This window comes from Myxocyprinus asiaticus, chromosome 11 (genome assembly GCF_019703515.2).
Source record: "Myxocyprinus asiaticus isolate MX2 ecotype Aquarium Trade chromosome 11, UBuf_Myxa_2, whole genome shotgun sequence".
Classification (NCBI taxonomy): domain Eukaryota; kingdom Metazoa; phylum Chordata; class Actinopteri; order Cypriniformes; family Catostomidae; genus Myxocyprinus; species Myxocyprinus asiaticus.
Window position 1 is genome coordinate 30849082 of NC_059354.1, and position 20454 is coordinate 30869535.

Consider the following 20454-nt stretch of genomic DNA (forward strand, 5'->3'; position numbering starts at 1 on the left):
AAGAGTTCTCATAAAAAATCCTCCACATACAGCAATGACAGCTTTGCAGATCCTTGGCATTCTAGCTGTCAGTTTGTCCAGATACTCATTACAGTCTAGCTGATCCAACAAAAGCTCAATGGGGTTAAGATCCATAACACCCTTTTCCAATTATCTGTTGTCCAATGTCTGTTTCATTGCCCATTCTAACCTTTTCTTTGTTTTTTTTTGTTTCAAAAGTGGCTTTTTCTTTGAAATTCTTCTTATGAGGCCTGCACCCCTGAGTCTTCTCTTTACTGTTGTACATGAAACTGGTGTTGAGTGGGTAGAATTCAATGAAGCTGTCAACTGAGGACATGTGAGGCATCTATTTCTCAAACTAGAGACTCTGATGTACATATACTTTTGTTTAGTTGTACATCTGGCCTTCCACATCTCTTTCTGTCCTTGTTTGAGCCAGTTGTCTTTGAAGACTGTAGTGTACACCATTCTATGAAGTCTTCTGTTTTTTTGGGCAATTTCAAGCATTGTATAGCCTTCATTCCTCAAAACAATGATTGACTGAGTTTCTAGAGAAAGCTGTTTCTTTTTTACCATTTTTGACCTAATATTGACCTTAAGACATCTACTGCATACTGTGGCAACTCAAAAACAAACACAAAGACAATGTTAAGCTTCATTTAATGAACCAAATAGCTTTCAGCTGTGATTTTCTAGTACCAAATTAACAATGTAGCATGATTACTCAAGGATAAGGTGTTGGAGTGATGGCTGCTGGAAATGGGGTCTGTCTAGATTTGATCAAAAGTGACTTTTTTTCAAATAGTGATGGTGCTGGGGTTTTTTTTTTATCAGTAATGTCCTGACTATTCTTTGATGAGTTGAATGCCACTTTGGTGAATTAAAGTACCAATTTCCTTCCGAAACAGCAAAATCTGTACATTATTCCAAACTTTTGCCTATGTGTGTATGTATGTATATAATTATTTTTTGTAAAAAAAAATACACATTAATTTATTCCCACTTATCCTATGTAAGTTCGCGAAGGTACTGGAGCCTATCCCAGGAACATGTTAGATTAAAAAATAAAAAACATTAGAAAAGCTGAAAACTGAGATTTGAATTCAAATGAAGATAGGCAGATATGTATCTGCTAGAAATTAATATACTGTTAGCCTATGTGAATGTTTATAACAAAAAACAAAAAAATGATGTCTGTCAATTACATTTCTGGTTTTAAAAATCCTCGACTGTGTAGAAGTCCTTGGTTTTTTGGAATTATTTACTTCAGCGCCGGACATTAATACGCAGATATTGACGTAGTTCAGGAAACGCAAATAAATAAATAAACAAGGCTCAGTTTTCACCATGGTACAATGTTAAATATATATATGTTCCAGCAAATTATATTAATGGAATAATTGCATCTTACATATTAATTTAAAAAAACTGTGGTCACCCTACCTCATTATGCCTATGTCTACTTACACAGCAATCGATGATTCAGGTCCGGCTCTAGACATTTAGAGGCCATAGGCAATTTCTTTTGGAGGCACCCCGAATGTTTTTTTTTATTATTATTATTTACTTTGATTATTTAATGTGGCTTGACATACAGCAAAATGTTAGCTCATTCATATAATTGCTTTAACAATCTGTTTATAACAGTACTCTTAACTGCTTTTATTTTATTTTATTTTTATTTTTTTTGCAAGCTTTGGCAAATCTAATCAAAAGTCAAGTAGTTTTCGACTATAGATCTTCCACAGAGGTGCTCATTGTTGTAGCCTGGTAACTTCTAAACAACATTTTGTTATCTGATAAAGTGATAAAAACCTGTGCATCTCATAAGAGCTGCCAGCCAATCAGAATGTATTGTCTGACAGCTCTTGCAGTTTATGCTGCAATTTACATCACGCTTGTGGTGAATGGTTTGTGGCTTGTGTGTGAAATGATTTCCTGCTGAGACTGAGACTAACCCTTAGCATTGACCAAATTAAATTCACCTTCAAACATTCTTGACTTAATTGTGTAGTGTTTTACAAGTACAAAAACTAAAATATAGAGTGCAAAATAATCAATCCATATACATACCATGCCACGTTTTGAAATAATAATGACATACTTGTATTACTATTTATATTCATGTTCAGATAAATTCTAGCCATTTCTGAAACTCTAACACACAAAAGAATATGCATTCTCCTATTTCCTGCTTTGTAGAAAACACTACAAGAATAAATACAACCATTTTAATAAATATTTTTATCAACATTCATTATGCATTATATTCATTATATTAATTGTACATTATCTGTCAACTAATATGAATAGTCTATTAGAGGAACACATGGCATGGTGTTTCTGCAAGAAACATGTTGAATTCAGTGTTACTGTGTCAAAGTTCAACATCTTTAAGCTTGTTCTCAAGTCAAGCATCAAGCATCTAGATAAAGGACTCGCTCATTAAATTATGGATTGCGTCTCTTGAGCGCAGCTGCGTGATAGTGGCGCACAGCGCAGAGGGAACATTACCTCCACCTAGAAGACGTGTCCGAGATTTTGTGAAAGCAAAGTAGACATCAGATGCATTTTACAAGTTTTTTTATTGCAACACTGTCAATATGCTACATTTGTGGATTTTACAAGATAGAAACAAAGCTTATCACTCACATGTGAATGGGTTCAAATTTCTAACCGCAAGTTTTTAATTGCAGATGTGGTTGCACTGCGCAGCTCTGGGCCTCGTTTCCCAAAAGCATCGTAAGCCTAGATTGTAGAATACATCTTAAGATTTGTCTTAGTTTTGCCTCCTGTTTCCAAAGCATCATAACTTTAGTACTTGAAAATGCTTGGTAGATTTATGAGTGCTCTGGAGTAATCCTACAGAGCTAAGAGCATCTTAATAGACAAGGGCTGAGTTTCTCGATAACGTTGCAACTTAAGCTTTAACAATTATGTTAACTAATGTCGCTTGTTATTTTACGATAGAGTAACGCCTGTTTCCCAAACCAGCATGTAGATTTCTCATTATAAATTTGAACTTAATCAAAAAATCAAATCTTTGTCACTCAACCATATACACGAGTGCAACAGTGGGTGAAAGTCTTTGGTGCAGTTCCAAGCAACATAGCAGTCATTACAGTGATGAGACATATATCAATTTACAATAAACATCAGATTTACACAACACAATTTACGAAACTAATATACACAATTACACACAACACAATATACAAATAATAATATACAATGTACAGTATACAATACACACAATATAGAATACACAGTATACAATAAAAATAACATATATAAATGTGCAGTAAGGTTGTATAGTGGTTGTATTGACATTCAGGCTTCGTTACGGGTGCTGTCCAGTCCAAAGGTGCTGATCACTTTGGCCAGTATGTCCAGGAGTTTGTCTTCTCAAAATGAAAATAAGGTGGAAATACTGACAAACATGGACATTGTTTGTAACTTTGTCAAGGCGCCAAAATGTATTACCTAACTATTACAGAATATAATTAAAGAAATTAGGCATCATTATGCATCATGCAATTTGTTACTGCCTTGTAAAAAAGACTATAGGCCAGCTGATTTGAACCAGCTATTGGAGGAAGGAAGGCGAGAGAGAGAGATAATCTCTCATTGCACACTCTCGCTCTAATATCCTCTGTTAACCATATTTTAATGATTTATTAAGGCATATTTATTTAATTTTTAAACTGCGTGGTCACATTACTCGCATATCATCTTAAATAATCTGTTTAATAAGAACGTCATCTTTCTGTTGCCATTACAATTATGACTGTATTGATTTTATAGTGATTTTAACACTTTTTTTTTTTTATCCTCTTGAGATGGTTTACAGTGGCTTTCCAATGATCACAATATATTAATACAATTTATTAAATGTCCCATTGTCTTTGATAAACTGTGAAAGATGCCAGAAAGATATGTTTAAGTTGTACTTAATGGACTTAAAGTTGCACTCAGTAATTCTAATCCAGTACACTTTTTGTCAAATTCTGCAAATATCTCCCCTCAGTCTGCTAGCTGTCCATTCTGTGGGTGGGCTGAAAAAAAATCTAGTATTTGTACACAGCCCTGGCTCTGTAAATGGGACCAACCTACTTATTGCTTCGGGAATCCCAGCCAAGGTTAATAATAATAATAATAATAATGCATAAAATTGATATATAAACAGATGAATAGATAAAATCGGAGAGAGTAGAAAAATATCAATGACTTTTCTCATCATCTCTTCCTTTCTGACACCCGGGCACTCTTTTCCAGGGAGGTAAATTACAAATGTTTTTAAAGTTATGCACAAATATAATGATGTTTCTATGATGGCAGCACTGGTCCACCCAATCAAATCTGCCAGAATAGGGGGCCTGGGTAGCTCAGCGAGTAAAGGCTCTGACTACCACCCCTGGAGTCGTGAGTTTGAATCCAGGGTGTGCTGAGTGACTCCAGCCAGGTCTCCTAAGCAACCAGCTTGGCCCGGTTGATAGGGAGGGTAGAGTCACATGGGGTAACCTCCTGGTGGTCGCTATAATGTGGTTCGCTCTCGATGGGACGCATGGTGAGTTGTGTGTGAAGCCTCCACACGTGCTATGTCTCCGCGGTAACGTGCTCGTCAAGCCACGTAATAAGATGCGCGGGTTGACTGTCTCAGATGCGGAGGCAACTGAGATTCGTCCTCCTCCACCCAGATTGAGGCAAGTCACTACGCCGCCACGAGGACTTAGAGCGCATTGGGAATTGGGCATTCCAAACTGGGGGGAAAAAAATAATAATCTGACAGAATATACTAATAGTTTACAAATAAAAATAAACGTGGGGCCTGGGTAGCTCAGTGGTAAAAGACGCTGGCTGCCACCCCTGGAGTTCGCTAGTTCGAATCCCAGGGCGTGCTGAGTGACTCCAGCCAGGTCTCCTAAGCAACCAAATTGGCCCGGTTGCTCAACAGGCCACGTGATAAGATGCGCGGGTTGATGGTTTCAGATGCGGAGACAACTGGGATTCATCCTCCACCACCTGGATTGAGGCGAATCACTACGCAACCACGAGGACTTAAAAGTGCACTGGGATTTGGGCATTCCAAATTGGGTGGGGGAAAAAAAAGGGAAAAACATTTATAAAAATAAACAGCATTTTGTCATACGCAAAATAGCTTGCATGATAATCATCATATTCCTGTTAGAAAATGTAGTTAGAATTTTTTTTTAAGATAAGAATTTATATGCTTTTGGTGAATTGAAATGGGTTGTGTCGTGCTTCTCACCGAATCGGTTTGTTCTGCTCAGCAGATAATTGATCATGTTTTGTCTCTATCAAAGTAGGATGCCTAACATCCAACACAAAAACAACAGCCACATATGAGCAGTAATAGGCTGACCGCATCCTCTTTTACCCGAGCCTGTCCTTTTTTTCTGACTTCTGGTCGATTGTCTGGCATAATCAATGTTGCTGTCTACACTGGAAGCATCACTCCTTGTCTACACCAGGTGTGCAAGGCGCCAAACTGTGCTCGTGCACCCAATATCCTGCTGCTTTCACATGCACGGCTCTTTACGACAGGTGTCGCGAGAGGTAAAAATATTTAGTATTTTTCTGAGCAGTCATTGAAAGGCATATTATTCACAGCCAATCATACAACAATTTACTGAGCTCATATCAGATTGCTGAAAACATGGAAAAAAAGATACATGTCATTAAAATTCCCAAACTACATGATTCTTCAAATCTCATAAAGAGATTATTTGAAAGCCAGGGCTTGGGAGCATACATGTGCACAAGTAGATTTTTTTGCCAGGTTAAAATAAACTGCAAAATGAAACCTAATTTTAAAATGAACTGATTTCAATGGGTGACATGTCATCAATGCTAATCATATACCATACCCAAAAATATTTCACTTAATTCTAATGAAATTATAAACAACAAATAAAAATAAATGCTGCACTAAATTTGCATCTGGTTTTCTCATATGCAAATCAAAGACAGACAAATCAATAATAAACACAAGTGCCGTTTTTATTTTATCATTTGGATATCTCATGTAACATTCGATTAAGATTCAACTGACTTCTGTTATTTAACTGACTATCTGCTGATTTTATTTAACTACTATATGAAGTGCAACAGTTAAAGAAAAAAGTGAGCCCATTTAAAGTCTGTGGTCAACTGCATCTTAATTAAAGAGTGTCGACAGGGCATTTCTCCTTGAGGTAAGGTAAAACAGATCCAAAATTACTTGGGATAATGAAATTTGCGTTTAATTACGTTGGTTTTAGTAAATACAAATATGTATGTGGATGTGACTTGGCGCAATGGAGTTCTTGTTTATTGTAAATAGGGCAACGGCCGCCCCTGAAACCGAAATGCGAGCACCGCCTACACTGCAAAAAATGCATGTGTAATGAGGGAGCGAGAGCTTTATATCTCTTGACATTTCTCAATTTATGTACGTTGTTTTGCACTATTTTCTTTGCATGACATTTCTTTCTAAGCTGCCATTGCTTCAAGCACTTAAAACTGAAACAGAAATTGCTCCCAGACGAGTGCATTGATCATGAGAGACAAAGACTGTGTGCTTGTCTGATAACTATGGGTCTCTACAAGCGAAGTTGCGAACGTTCTTTCCTTTTTCTTGTGTGTTTCCCAAATCTGCACTTAACACGAAAGTGCTTCTTTGCTGTCCATTTGTGAAGTGCTAAAATCTGACCGTATGTGTCGCTCATTCATAGATTTGTGGATAACTTTATAAATACTTGTAATTTAGCTTTCTGAGAAATGTTCAAAGTTATTTTCTTAAACTAATTAACTACATAAATACATAGTTTTGTTATTCTTTTTGTGCTGGAGGCTACAATCTACTGTTTTTAAACAATCACTGCTTTGTTCATCTAATGTGCGTTTGCAATGTTTCATTTATCATCTATGGGTCGACCATTGGGGTGCAAGTTTCTAGGGTCTGTGAAGACTATAAAAAGTATAAAGAGGTTTACATGTTGGCAGGCCTATTTCATGTGCACAGTAGGGTGGTGGAAGCACTATCATAAGGTAAATATACAAACATTAACTGATTAAGCGGAGATCTGCGCTTTGCGCCCAAACTGATCATCAATGCATAACAATATGTGCGTGACAGCGCCCTTCGGTGTCAGAGAGGAAGATGAGAGTTTGTAAAGATAAGGAATGTGAGAAGTCGCGCCAAGATAGACAATTTCCCCATAGATACAGTATAACATTTGACATCATTCCTTCTGATTTTAATACCATTTCATTCAGCCACTTTGTACCAACTCGGGCACAAAGGTAGGCCTATTGTTTGATTTAGGCCTAATTAATTTTTCATTCATTTATTTTAATTGTAATATATTATTTTCTTGTTTCTGCTCATTCTTTTCAAATTGAAAAAAAACTATCGAAACAGCTATCATCTCTACCTGTAGCTTTGGTCTTCAGCAGTCAACACACAATCGCATTGCACCACCTACTGGTGAGAACAGATAGCACCAGGTTGAGATTGTGCATCGGTTCTCTGCTTTTCTTTGCAGTTCCCGGATGTGGAAGGTTGAATTTCCAACCGAATTTGAACCACAGAATTTGAGGAAGTGAATTTTGTTAAGTGAAATAGAACGGGCTGAATTTTATCTGTCTAAAAATTGGTATTTTCAAATGAACTGAATATTTTGGAAATTATCTTTGGAAGGTGAATATTTATTGTTTAATTTTTAATGAAATTAGTTGTGAAATGTTTCCAAATGAAATATTCAATGCTTAAAAATACAACCATGTTAAATTTCAGCCTCCCAAAATGCAAGCACTGTAAATTCAACGCATTTAAATGCAAGCACTGATAATACAATGCATTTATTTTTTCTATTAGAGCAATTCAACATGCTTTTATGCTTCAAAGACTTTTTTCATGAATTTATTTCCATTTTAAATAGTGATACGACCCATTTAAATTCTAGTGAGAACTTTATAGTATAAATTGCTATGGAGGGAGTCCTCTTAAACAGTAGATGGCCCCAACGTTATAAACCATACTGAGGAAAAGAGCTATGCACCAAATTAAAGGTTTTTCATATTACACATCATCACCCTTACTTAAATGTATCATGATTTAATGGTAGTAACAGTAAGTGGTATTTTGACAAAAATGTTATAGTTTTATATTAAATGATCAGAATATATTCGACCTAATTTTAATTTTTAATTAACTGTGGCAGTTGTAGTTAAAGTTTCTAAATGTTTACTGTGTTTAGGCTATTATTTTTATAACCAATACTATAATTTATTATATATATATATATTTTTTTTTTTTTCTTTTTAGCTCTATTAACCTAACCATGGTAATAAGAAGCCATCCATGATCTTACCTGTGCTTATATGGCATTGCACTATAAATATAATGGCAAGTACATAAAGGACTTTAAATTGTGGACATTCTAGGCTGCATCCAAAACCATGAAAATGCTGCCCCGGGAGGCTGTATACGGAGGTAGGAAGGGACTAAGGCACATCCGAATCCAATGTTCATGTCACATCCTGTTTACTGAGATACCTTCATCTGATCGATTATTTATTTATTTATTTTTTTTTAAGGCAGCATAGATGTATCCTTCGCTGCCTATGAAATCCCACAATCCTATGCGCACCGTTCCACAGCAGTTGAGCTGAAGGAAAAAAAAATGGCCACCGAAGAGGCAGTTGATAGCCAATTTGTGAATAAATATACATTTATGATTCTATTTCTAGCGTGAAAGTAGTGTTGTAATTATTAAATATACACTTGGTTATCGCTGAAACTCTTGATTTTGTTCTAGATTATTAGAGCATTGCAGTTCGGTTGGATGATTAAAGCAGACGTGTTACCTTTAGTGGACACCAGATGGCGTTAATCATTTGCTGGTACCCTAGCAACATTGTGACATTATGCTGCCTCAGTAGTCCAAAACCAGTTTCTGGAGGTACCTTTGTACGCAAACACTGAGTCATTGACTGATAGGGCAGCGAGGCAACAAGACTGCTACCTTTTGGTTTTGGATGCAGCCCTAGACTTGTGGACAAAGTTTTCCTCCATTGTAATACATGTTCTGAAATATTATATATTAGGAAATAAATGGAATAATAAATAAAATAGGCTCATCAACTTTAAAAGGGGGGAGATAAATCTTCCTGTATCTTTTGTTGACATCAACATATATAATGTCCCTTTATACATGCACTTATACTTGAAAACTATGAATGAAACTATGCAAGATAAAAGACAATGCGACACAGACAACATTAAATACAGGTCACATGTTGGGTTGCCACTTGATGTCCATTGTAAAATCTAAGTCCTGAAGCAAAACCAGTTGAGATCCACTGATATAGTGGAACATTGGTTAATGATAAATGTAACAGTAAGTGGAAAAAGCTCTAAAGTGCATTTATAAATGCATAGTATTTGTAGTATTTATATGTATATGCTATTTTTAATGAATACAAAACACAAACTAAAACACTAGATATTACTTAACATTATGAAAGACCAAATGTAAACAAAGCAACACAAACCTGTTGATATGAAAAATACATATTTAAACCCCAGAGATACCCTTTTTAAATACAGAATGAAGTCATTGAAATACAACAATAGTTTTACATCTACCCCTCATTCCCATTTAAACAGTGATGTCAAATGTATGATTAGGTTCCCCTTTGTGAACTCTTCATTATTCCACTGGCCTAAAAATTACTTCTGAAGGAGAGAACTGTTTAAACCAAAAATTACATTAGACAATTTTACTTGACCCTCTTACTTGGTGGTTCTAATGCTAAGTGAGCCTGTTTTACAATTCTGATTTCTACAAGCCTGAACACCTGTTTGATGTCATCAATGTATTAAAAATCACAAAGGGGAACTGGCAGAAAGTGCTATGTATGCATGTTGACATTGCAGACTTCGGCAGCTCCCTGCATCCCTCTATCATTTTCCGTGTGCGGCGATTTGCGTGAAGGTAGCAGGCTTTAGACCACCAACCTTGTGCACAGAGCTGGAGCGGATCCCTTACCAGCCAGAGTGGAGCATGAGAGCCATGCTGGAGATGATTGATCTGTTGAATGGCGACCTCACTGCTGTGTTGACTGTAAGCCTCATTCACAGTTGATATGGTACTATATAGAAATTTTGCCCCTTTACACCTGGCTTTAACATGCATTCTTGCTGATCATGATCTGATTAACTTTGCAATAAAAACTTCGGAGGTGGTCAGAGATGGATTTTGACCACATTCAATAAAGGTGTACATGTCTTTAATCTCATAGTTTAAAGACATAGGCAGAAGTGTGTTTGGTACCAAGTTATATAAAGGGTCCTGAGTCATGTTCAGATTTCCCAGTAACAAGAGTTAAAGAAATATGTAGGCTTCCATTGTATTGTAAGTTATATAATTGTTTGTTTGTTTTTAAAAAGAGATGAATCAACAATTTTCTGTTATTTGACTGGAGACCATAAATATGGTTTAAATTGGATTTTGTCCTGAAAAATTTCTTCAAGCTGGAAATCACAAACTGGGCTCTATTTGTTCACACTTGAGAGAAGGTGTAAATGTAATCCAGTTACTAATTGAAGACAGGTATAAATAGGCTCAATTTGTCAGATGTTATCTAGTAACAAGCCAGAAACAGTCAGGCTGTTTTTTACATCATTGGATGTTCAAAGCAATTGCATGCAAATGTGTGTGAAATTAGGAATATGTCTGAATGTGCCATTTCAGGCAACAGAACCACAGCTAACAGTGTTGCTGTACAATGTGGATGGAACGCTTGTGCACACACCTCTGGTGGAGAAAGGCCTTGCCGTTTATGAATAACACAACACTTAGAAAGGCAAGTACGAAGGAATTAAAATGATGGAAAGAATGTGTTTGTAAATTTGTGTATCTTTCATGATTCTTTTCTGTTTCTTTAGGTTCTGGCAGTGACATCCAAGTTCATCAGCTTTTATTGAATCTTGAAGGACAGCAAAGAATTCGTTTGTTTAGATTCTTGGTGTTTTTAGTTTACATTTGTGCAGTTATGTGCACTGTCATTGTGTTAAATATTTGGGCAGTTTTGTGTCAGGTTTTATGCTGGTACAATTATGCCTCATTTTAGAGTATTAATATTATATAGAATAATACATTTATTCTAAATATGTCACATTTGTGATAATTTCTGTTTTGGTATTTGAGATTTTCTGTGTTCATACTCAAGGATGCTTAAAAGTAGCAGCAAGACTTTGTTTGTGGTCTCTATATGTTGAGCAGAGTTTAAGTAAATGTTTCTGACTTGGTTGTCACCAGTGTTTGCACCAAATCATAACATTACATTTGCAAGAATCCAGTTAGTAAATGCATAAAGCAAACGTAAACCATTTAATTCACCATCTCCACCACTTACCTATTTTAAAAGCACACAAACAGCAGCTCATTAGTCAGTTCCAATTAATAAAAAAATTCTGCAAACTGCTATTTGCTAAAACATATTGATCTACAAAAGTAATTTGTGTGCCTCAACTGTTCCTGAAATCATGAAAGACTAAAAAAAATGTGTCAAATAAAGGGAAAACCATAGTTAGGGCTAAATTGCTCAAATTAACTTTCCATCAACCACCATTTTATTCTGTTGGTGGTGTTTGAACATGTTCTGACAAGTGTTTAAACCAGCTTACAAAAATATTTATTTTACAGAACAAATTACACAAATACTTCACACGTTTAAACAATATAGACACCGTAAATTCAATCAAGTCCATTTCATTTTAATGAAACAATGTCAAGTTCTGGGCCTTTTATGCCTTAGTGTCCACAATGACATGACCTGTGGGGTATTGTGTCTCCTGCCATCCATCTGAATAAACAGTTTTTATTGTACCATCTGGATATTCCCATATCTTAAAGGGGACCTATTATGCAAAATTCACTTTTACCTGGTGTTTGAACATAAATGTGAGGCAGCAGTGTGTGTACACAACCACGCTACAATGTTAAAAGTCCACCCACTCCTCTTTCTTATATTTCTATTAATCAAAAACAGTGTCTCAAAATGAGTGGTTTTCGTATCCGCTCTAAAGTGACGTCACTTTAGAGCAAGCCTCGCCCACGACTGGTGGCGGACTCCACCCTATTATCATAGATCCTCCCCTGAGTGATCGACACACAGTCCACCATTTTTTTCTGCGCTGGAGCAGCTAAAGTAAGAATAATGTCTCAACTTCATAAGCGTCATACGTGTTCTGTTGTTGGCTGTAAAAGTGGACATAAGAGTCTTCATGTACTCCCGGCATCAGAGCCACTGAAGCTGCAGTGGACAAGTTTTGTTTTTGAAGAAAATGTGCCCCAAAACGTACCAAAATTCGTGAATGTTTGTGCAAATCATTTTACGCCGGACTGCTTTGTGAATGAGGGTCAATATAAAGCAGGATTTTCAAAATAAATTGACTCAAGCATGGATCAGTACCAACTGTATATCCTGAAGAGGTATCACACTTTATCTTTTGTGAATGTTTGCAAATCACCTTTCCGAATGTGCTTGTTAGCGGATTCCACGGCTACTGCAGATAAAGTTACCATTGTCTCTGATTGTATTCACCGAGACCAGAGCTATGTTGTTATAGCTTGTTTGCACATGACGTCACTGCGTTGCTGTGGCATGAAATGCAGAAGGAGTGCAGGAAGTGATTTTCTATATAAGAAGCACTATCACAAACTCAAAATGCTTATGTTTTGTGTCGTTTACGGTTGCTCATACATATATGGCTGAACTCCGGTATTTACAGTGTCAATCATATTGGTACTGATTTGTTGTTGCTATAGTATCCGAAGCACGAGCTGGAAAGGGGGCAGGGAGCAGCAGCTCATTTGCATTTAAAGAGACACACGAAAACAGCGTGTTTTTGATTCCACCCAAAAAGAGGCATTTATAACATGGTATATTAAATGATCCGTGGGGTATTTTGAGCTGAGACTTATATTACATCTTGTAAAAAGGGGCATAATAGGTCTCCTTTAAAATCTGTAGTATGGACCTCTCGCTGACCTGTATTAAACAATCACCTTACTACCATCCCTATGAGAAAGTATAATCAAAATGTTCCATTATTGTGACTTTAATATGCCTGGATGAATGTCTTTTTCATTATAACACAATGGACTGGAGGGCAACAAGTTGTACTCACGAATTTAGTTGTATTATTGTTCCATCTGTGAGTATACTTTCCTCTCTCCCATCAGGATAAAGATTTTTAACTGTCTGATCAGGGAAAGTGAGTTCCTTTCGACCATCTGGGAAGTGTTTCTCTGAAATGGAGGATGAGGAAAGATTTGAACTTGAAAATTTAACTTAAGCACCAAAAAGTAGAATACTGGACTACTAAAACCTCATTTTGAAAGGAATTTGTTCCCACCTGTTTGATTGTTAGGAAACTGAAGCACTTCCACAACATTAGGGTACGTGATGTGTGTGGTCTGGGTTTGTGCGTAATAATAAATCTGAAAGAGAATGAAATTGCATATCAAACAGTTTTGCTAACATTAAACTCATTTCACATTTGCAGTAAAATATCTTTACCAAAAAGCCCTTAGTACTGCTTAAAACATAAATCTAATCTACCATTTAAAATGTAAAGTATTTTTAACTTTATTAATAAACTGTTACAGTGGTGCCAAATTTATGGTAAGAGATGAATAAATGCATCCAGTCTGTGGGCCTCACCACTCTGTGATCAGGCATCGTATGCTTAACATCTCCGTTGAAAAATGTAACAGTCTGTCCATCAGCAGAGCTCTTTCCTCGTACCATTTGGGTAAACAATGAGTCTCCCTCCATCAGGAAGCAGCTTTTCTATCTGAGAGATACATCATTATTAGTGAATTGAAGACTCTACTTTGAAAAGGCGCTGGGAATAGCTGTCTCATATGTCCCCAATTGTTACACCCTATACAAAGCTAGAGGGTAAAGATGTATGGCACTGCCACATCAGTTTCGATGCAAATGTGACCGACCATGAAGCACTGAAATTCATGATTATAACTTAAAAAAAAAAACACCTGGATCAAATTTTGTCTTTGTGTCTTCAGTAGAATTCAAACTCGTTTGTCTGCAGTTTTATTTTATTTTTTATGAAGAAAAGTACTTTTTTATTGTGACCATCTCTCCACCTTCCAGATGGCCTTGAGGAACGGACATTTATTAAAGGGTTAGTTCACCCAAAAATGAAAATTCTCTCATGATTTACTTTCCTTTAAACCTTTCCAGATATGAATGTCTTTCCTTCTTTAGCAGAACCAAATTAAATTTTTTAATAAGCAGATTTCAGATCAGTTTGTCCATACAATGCATTTAAACGGGTGCCATCAGTCTGCTGGCTATTTGACGGTCCAGAAAAGCATATTTAGGCAGCATAAAAGTAATCCACATGATTCCAGCCTATCAGTGTCTTCTGAAGCAAATCGATTGGTTGGTGTAAGTAACAAATCTATAATTAAAACGTTTTTTAACCAAGTCAATGCTTCTGCCCAGCGCTGTATTGCCATTTGAAATTAACTCGTGTGACATTCGTTCCTCTGTTGCATACAAAGCACATGCTTTTGACTTCTCGCATGAACAAGCCATTGCACTACTGCTGGCAGGGAATTATTAAAGTAGGAAGTTAAAAAACATTGTTTTTTTTTGTTTTGTTTTTTACATAAACCCCTCGATTTGCTTCAGAAGACATTAATTGATTGACTGGAGTGGATTACTTTTATGCTGCCTAAATATGCCTTTTGGACCATTTAACAGCCAGTAGCCTGATGGCACCCATTTATATGCATTGTATGGACAAACAGAGCTGAAATCTGCTTATAAAAAAATCTTCACTTCAGTTCTGCTGAAGGAGGAAAGTCACACATCTGGGATGGCTTAAAGATAAGTAAATCATGAGAGGACTTTAATTTTTGCGTGAACTAACCCTTTAAGCCATTCTGTTGGCCTGTTTAATTTGGAACAACCCTACAAATAGGCCTTTTGAGTTAGAGCTATGTAAGACTAATAAATTACCTTGCTGTCTGCATGTATAGTCTCTTCCTGTTCTGCCTCTGAATGTCCAATAGCAGCTGTATTGGGATGAGAGTTAATCGGTGTAACATGGCTCCTCTCTGTCAAAATCAGTCCACCTGAGCACTGGGTTCTCAATGGGCTGTGTTTATTTTTGAAGCTGATACTCTCTTTCACTTGATTAGAGTAAGAAGCTGTGGCAAAACAAGTTGAATAAATTGAGTTCATGCTACATGGCAACAAAAGTACAGATTCCATATTGATAAAACCATGTTGAATATGCACTTAAATACCCAAAATTGTGGGAGCTGTCTGTATTTCTGGACTTCCCTTCCTGCTGCTGCTTTTTTAACTCTGGGAGGGACTCTAGATGCATGAAAAACAAACAGACATATTCTTAAGACAAAGCGAGAAATCTTGCACAAAATTAAAGATTTATTTATGTCATTTGAATAAGAAATTATTTGTAGGGGAGGAGTGTGAAGTCTAGCTGCCTATGAAGAGAAAGGGCTTGATTGAAAAAGTTTTTCCATATGTAAATTAACTACCACTGTATGCTTACCCTTGAATCTGTGCATTTGGATCCAGTACTGATTTTATTGCCTGATGCACAGAACTTTCCTCTTTCTTTCTCTCTCTCCCTCTTGTTCCTCTCACTCACTCTCACCGCTCTTCCATGCACCGAGGCGCAGTTTCTCCAGTGTCTGCACTTGGTCTCTGAGGGACGCATTCTCTGCAGTCATGGCATCTACCTGCTGCCGCAGACGACTTTGTGTGTTGCTCCAACGAGCTTCTCGTTTGCGTAAATCCTCCTGCAGCATGTTTATCTGCTGTTTTAGAGCCTGATATGGACATAAACCATAAAATTTAAAAGGCATACAATTTTGTTCATGTTTACATGAACAGCTATCAAAAATTGTTGCGGGAACTTTATTAAAATGCCCAAATAAGAAACGGTCCTGGATCTCATCTCGTTCTTGTTTGTCAGGTCTTGCTCTCACAGATGCTGCATGCTTTTCAAAAAGTTTCCTTTCACATTGAGGTTTCTTCTTTTCTTCCCTTTTTAACTCCTCCCACTTTGCTATTTCCTCCATCCTCTTCTTTTCAGCCTTTTCTTTCCTGTTTGGGAAAATTGATATTGTTATTTATAAAGTTTTCAGTTTATATGTGCTTATTGGTACAACAAATTGAAAGAAAAACAGAACTGGAGTCTATTGACATCTTGCCATACTTAATGTTCCCTTTTGCATCTTGGTTCTCCTGTTTTAGTTTGGCTAGTGCTGCATTCTCCGATTTAAACATTTAAATCTCGGTTTCCAACTCCACCAAATGCTCTTGAAGCAGCCTTGACTGAGCTGGTGGAAAAAAGGGGGGGGGGGGGTTAGTAAGATTACACAAATACTATGTAACCACTATTGAAAATGTTTGGATCCTGATGATCCTTCAACCATAGGAGCCTATGAATGGACAATGGAGAAGAGTTTCAAGTTTCCAAAATTAAATCATGCATATACTGTATATGACTTTATTGACCACAGACAAACCCCAAAAGTGGCAGACTGTTGGCAGTATGGGCAATAATATTAAATGGATGTTTTCCATACCAGTGGACATGTATGATTCAAGGATTGTCTAAATTGTATTGTGTCAGCACAATGCCCTGCTTTCTCTATTTTACTGCTCATACCTGTTAAAAATTTAATGGGATCCTTGCTGATTTAACATCACAATGTAAACTGGTAGGCTTTTCAAATGACATAACGGACCTAACTTTGAAAGACTCTTAAAGGAAAAAAAATAAAATAAGGTAAATTCACAAAAAGTTTGTCCTATTCCATGCCAAAACTTTTGCCATTACCTGCTGCTCCTTCACTTTGCATGTTCTGTGGTTCCTGCACCTTTACCGGAGGTGAGACTTTTGACTTGAGTGCTGGAAACAGCTTTGATACCAATTGGCATGCTGATGGAGCTTCTTTCTCGTTTCCAACTGCATTTGGACTACCACTCACTGACTTTGCCCCCTTAGAGAAGGCAACCTTATTTTTCAGTGCCTTTTCTGATGGGGAGTCCACTGTAGGACAGCATGACACATCCTCAGGATCATTCCAGGTATCATTGTCATCAAACTCTAATTGGCCCCTTGAGTCTACGAGAGTAGAGTCTCTATTGTTGCTGGAATTTCTCTCGTCCCCCTCTGGACTGCTTGTGCCATCCCTGTCCTGATAGGTATGTTTATCATAAGGCAGAGTGGGTACTTGAAAGCAGTGATTTATGGGCGGATTGGGCATGATGGGATGGTGTTGCAACTCTAAGCTGCTACACAGCGAGGTTTTGAGATCTTTGTCATCCGTTAACTCTTCATCAGCTTCCTCTTCAGAGAACTTGCTCACTAGTTCTTTCTGCCCGAATTCAGGGTGTGCTGAGTGACTCCAGCCAGGTCTCCTAAGCAATCAAATTGGCCCGGTTGCTAGGGAGGGTAGAGTCACATGGGGTGGTCGCTATAATGTGGTTCGCTCTCGGTGAGGCACGTGGGGAGTTGCTGTGGAGAATAGCGTGAAGCCTCCACACGCACTATGTCTCCGCGGTAACGCGCTCAAGCCACGTGATAAGATGCGGATTGATGTCTCAGATGCAGAGGTAACTGAGATTCGTCCTCTGCCACCCAGATTGAGGCAAGTCACCACGCCACCACGAGGACTTAGAGCACATAGGGAATTCGGCATTTCAAATTGGGGAGAACATTTTTAAAAAATGCTACAAAAGTTTACGCATTTATATTTTAATACATATTAATTACATATATTTCATCACATCAGACTAGTCAAACATCTAGATCTCAAACAGTGCTGATAAAGATATAGCAAACAACTGAGATTCTAACTACTCTGCCACACTCTGGTAGGCAAGAAGTTTGAAGCCAAGTGAAGATGTTTAAAAAGATATTCAAGACACTTCTATTCAATTATTTCTATTCAAATTTCTTCAGTGTGTCTGCATTTGTATTATTTGATCACTTTACAAACAAACCATAGTGAAACATGGCTTATTACAAGAAGTGAAAACAATGAAGTCTTTTACTAAAAACATCTTTCTTATCACAACCAACATAAATCCACAACTCCTAAGGTATGCAAAGTAATCTAAAGTCAATACTAACTGAAGCATTTTCAATATCTGACCTTGCCCATTAGTCTCTGATCTTCCATCTTGAGCTGCTCCTCCAGTATTTCTTCAAATGTTCTCCCAACAAAACATGATCTGATAGGTCTAAAAATAACACACTGACGGATCAATATACATTTTTCCAACACAGATTCAAAGCATTTAATTCAGTTTTACAGAATAAATACAGCTTTGATGCATACCTGCCCTGTAGATCTGGGTCACATTCTTTCCTGTACAGTTTGCTCTTCAAATGTAGAATGAAATGATTCTTCATATTCATGATCAGTGTCGTCAATTCTCATGTTTAACTCTACCACACTTTGTTCCTGGTTCCACACACTGGTTTCTAGAGATATTCAAGTGGCATATGGAGAAAGTAGGTAAAATCTTAGTCTTTCTTGGTGGTTAGCGTCCATAAACTAAAGCAATAAGCCACAAGAGGTCGTGCTCAGCAGTGATGATCTTCGGCACAACATGAAGCAGAGGTAAAATAGGATTTTGGCACATTTACACAGAATGTGCAATGCCAGGTGTGCATTTATAGTTATTTAACAATGGCTTTGAACACGACTCATTTGATCAGAATGCAGGGTTGGAACTCTCCTTTTTAAGTTTAGACCATGAGATGTAATTATTCAAAGTGTGCTCCAATGCTTTAATGGCACAGAGATGTTTTAAAGGAAACCACATGGAGGTGTTTTTTTATCAAGTGTTCTATCTCTTCCTTAGCTTGAAAATGGATGTCCTGAAGATAAGTGTGCTCTGTGTACAAGAGAATGACACATGCATCTTAAATCCTTTACCTGCAGTTTTCTGTGCTATTCCCAGAAGCTTTTTCTGTTCATGTTGTACTCCAAGCAGCTGTTCCTGCATGTGATGTTGCATTTGCTTCAGCTGGACACATTAATGAGTCACTAAATCTCTTTTTCACAACCAATATTTTCAACACTTGCTTTAAAAGCTTTGGCTAAAACATTCTACATGAGACTAATTAAGACAAGCAAGTATAAGTGAAATACTGTAATGCAATTTTAATGCCACACAAACAAGGGTGCTGCATTAAATATTTAAATGAAAATAACCCCTATTAAAATATTCAAATAGAAAACAGGATGTAAGCAAGCTAACAAATTCAAAGGTGCACACGGCAATTTGCACCATCTTAAAAAAAAAAAAAAAAAAACTTTTCAGTTTCAGTTACTGTAAAAGTGTCAGATGATAGGGTGATTACCAGGATAATGCAAATAGTATTAGGTTGGTCATGTAATCTCAACATTTCAGCCCCCATGAGGTAACCCTCTCCTTGTAGAATAGAACATATTTTATTTGGCTGCTGATATGACTTGAGTCTTCATCTCATATGAGTGTACTTGATTTAATAACAATCCACAGGACTATTCCTTTCTTTGTGTAAAACAAAAAACAAAACAAAAATACTGAGTGCACACTTTGATGTATCTGTAATTTAGCAAGACCTCTGCAAAATGCACATTAGTTAAATAACTGGGAAACCAACCTGTTCAAGCTTAGCTATTAATGGGAGACCTTGTGTGTTTCTTAAAATGTCTTGAATACTTTGCATCTCATTGCTTAAAGATGCATCAAATGGCTCAGTTTCCCTGAGTGTTGTGCCACATTCACCTGGACTGCACATGCCCACGCTGGCACAGCTACTGCTACGGGAGAGAGGCAGTGGGTCAAACTGGCAGCTGAAGGAGTCATCTGGATCTCGAACCACTAGAATTACTGCTGCTCCGGATGGACCCAGATTCCATTTCTCCCGGGGACCCGTGTAATATCACCCCAGTGCGGGAGCTGACCGACATCCACTGAGACAGGAAGCGAGACTGCCCTTGCTGGATTCCAGCTGGAGATTACATGATACTGACCCACCTCTAACCCTATAAAGATGGGATCACAAACACATGCGTTTACAGTGTTAAAATGGTGATAATGTTCTCTCCAAACTCAATCATACAGTGTAAAGTTTTACAGACTTATTAGTGGAAAGGAGAGCAGAGAACTTTATTGTCATATGAAAAAGCACTATGGAATCATTGGGCAAACTGATCTCTTATTACATTTAGAGTAGTATATACATGGTGTAAGTATACAAGGGTTTAAAATAATTTATAAATGTATATATATATATATATATATATATATATATATATATGTGTGTGTGTGTGTGTGTGTGTGTGTGTGTGTGTGTGTGTGTGTGTGCAATAA

At 37.1% G+C, this 20454-nt stretch overlaps 1 protein-coding gene and 1 pseudogene across 1 annotated transcript in view; one reads left to right on the top strand and one right to left on the bottom strand.

The window, feature by feature from the left end:
* rnf17 (ring finger protein 17) overlaps positions 1 to 13196 on the top strand; it is an 85330-nt gene extending 72134 nt beyond the window's left edge. The window contains 3 exon segments of the mRNA XM_051709858.1: positions 9944 to 10130; positions 10761 to 10872; positions 10955 to 13196. Coding sequence (XP_051565818.1) covers positions 9944 to 10130; positions 10761 to 10856 — 283 coding nt within the window. The 3' untranslated portion in view covers positions 10857 to 10872; positions 10955 to 13196.
* LOC127448009 (centromere protein J-like) lies at positions 12992 to 20105 on the bottom strand (annotated as a pseudogene).
* Positions 20106 to 20454: the final 349 nt, after the last annotated feature.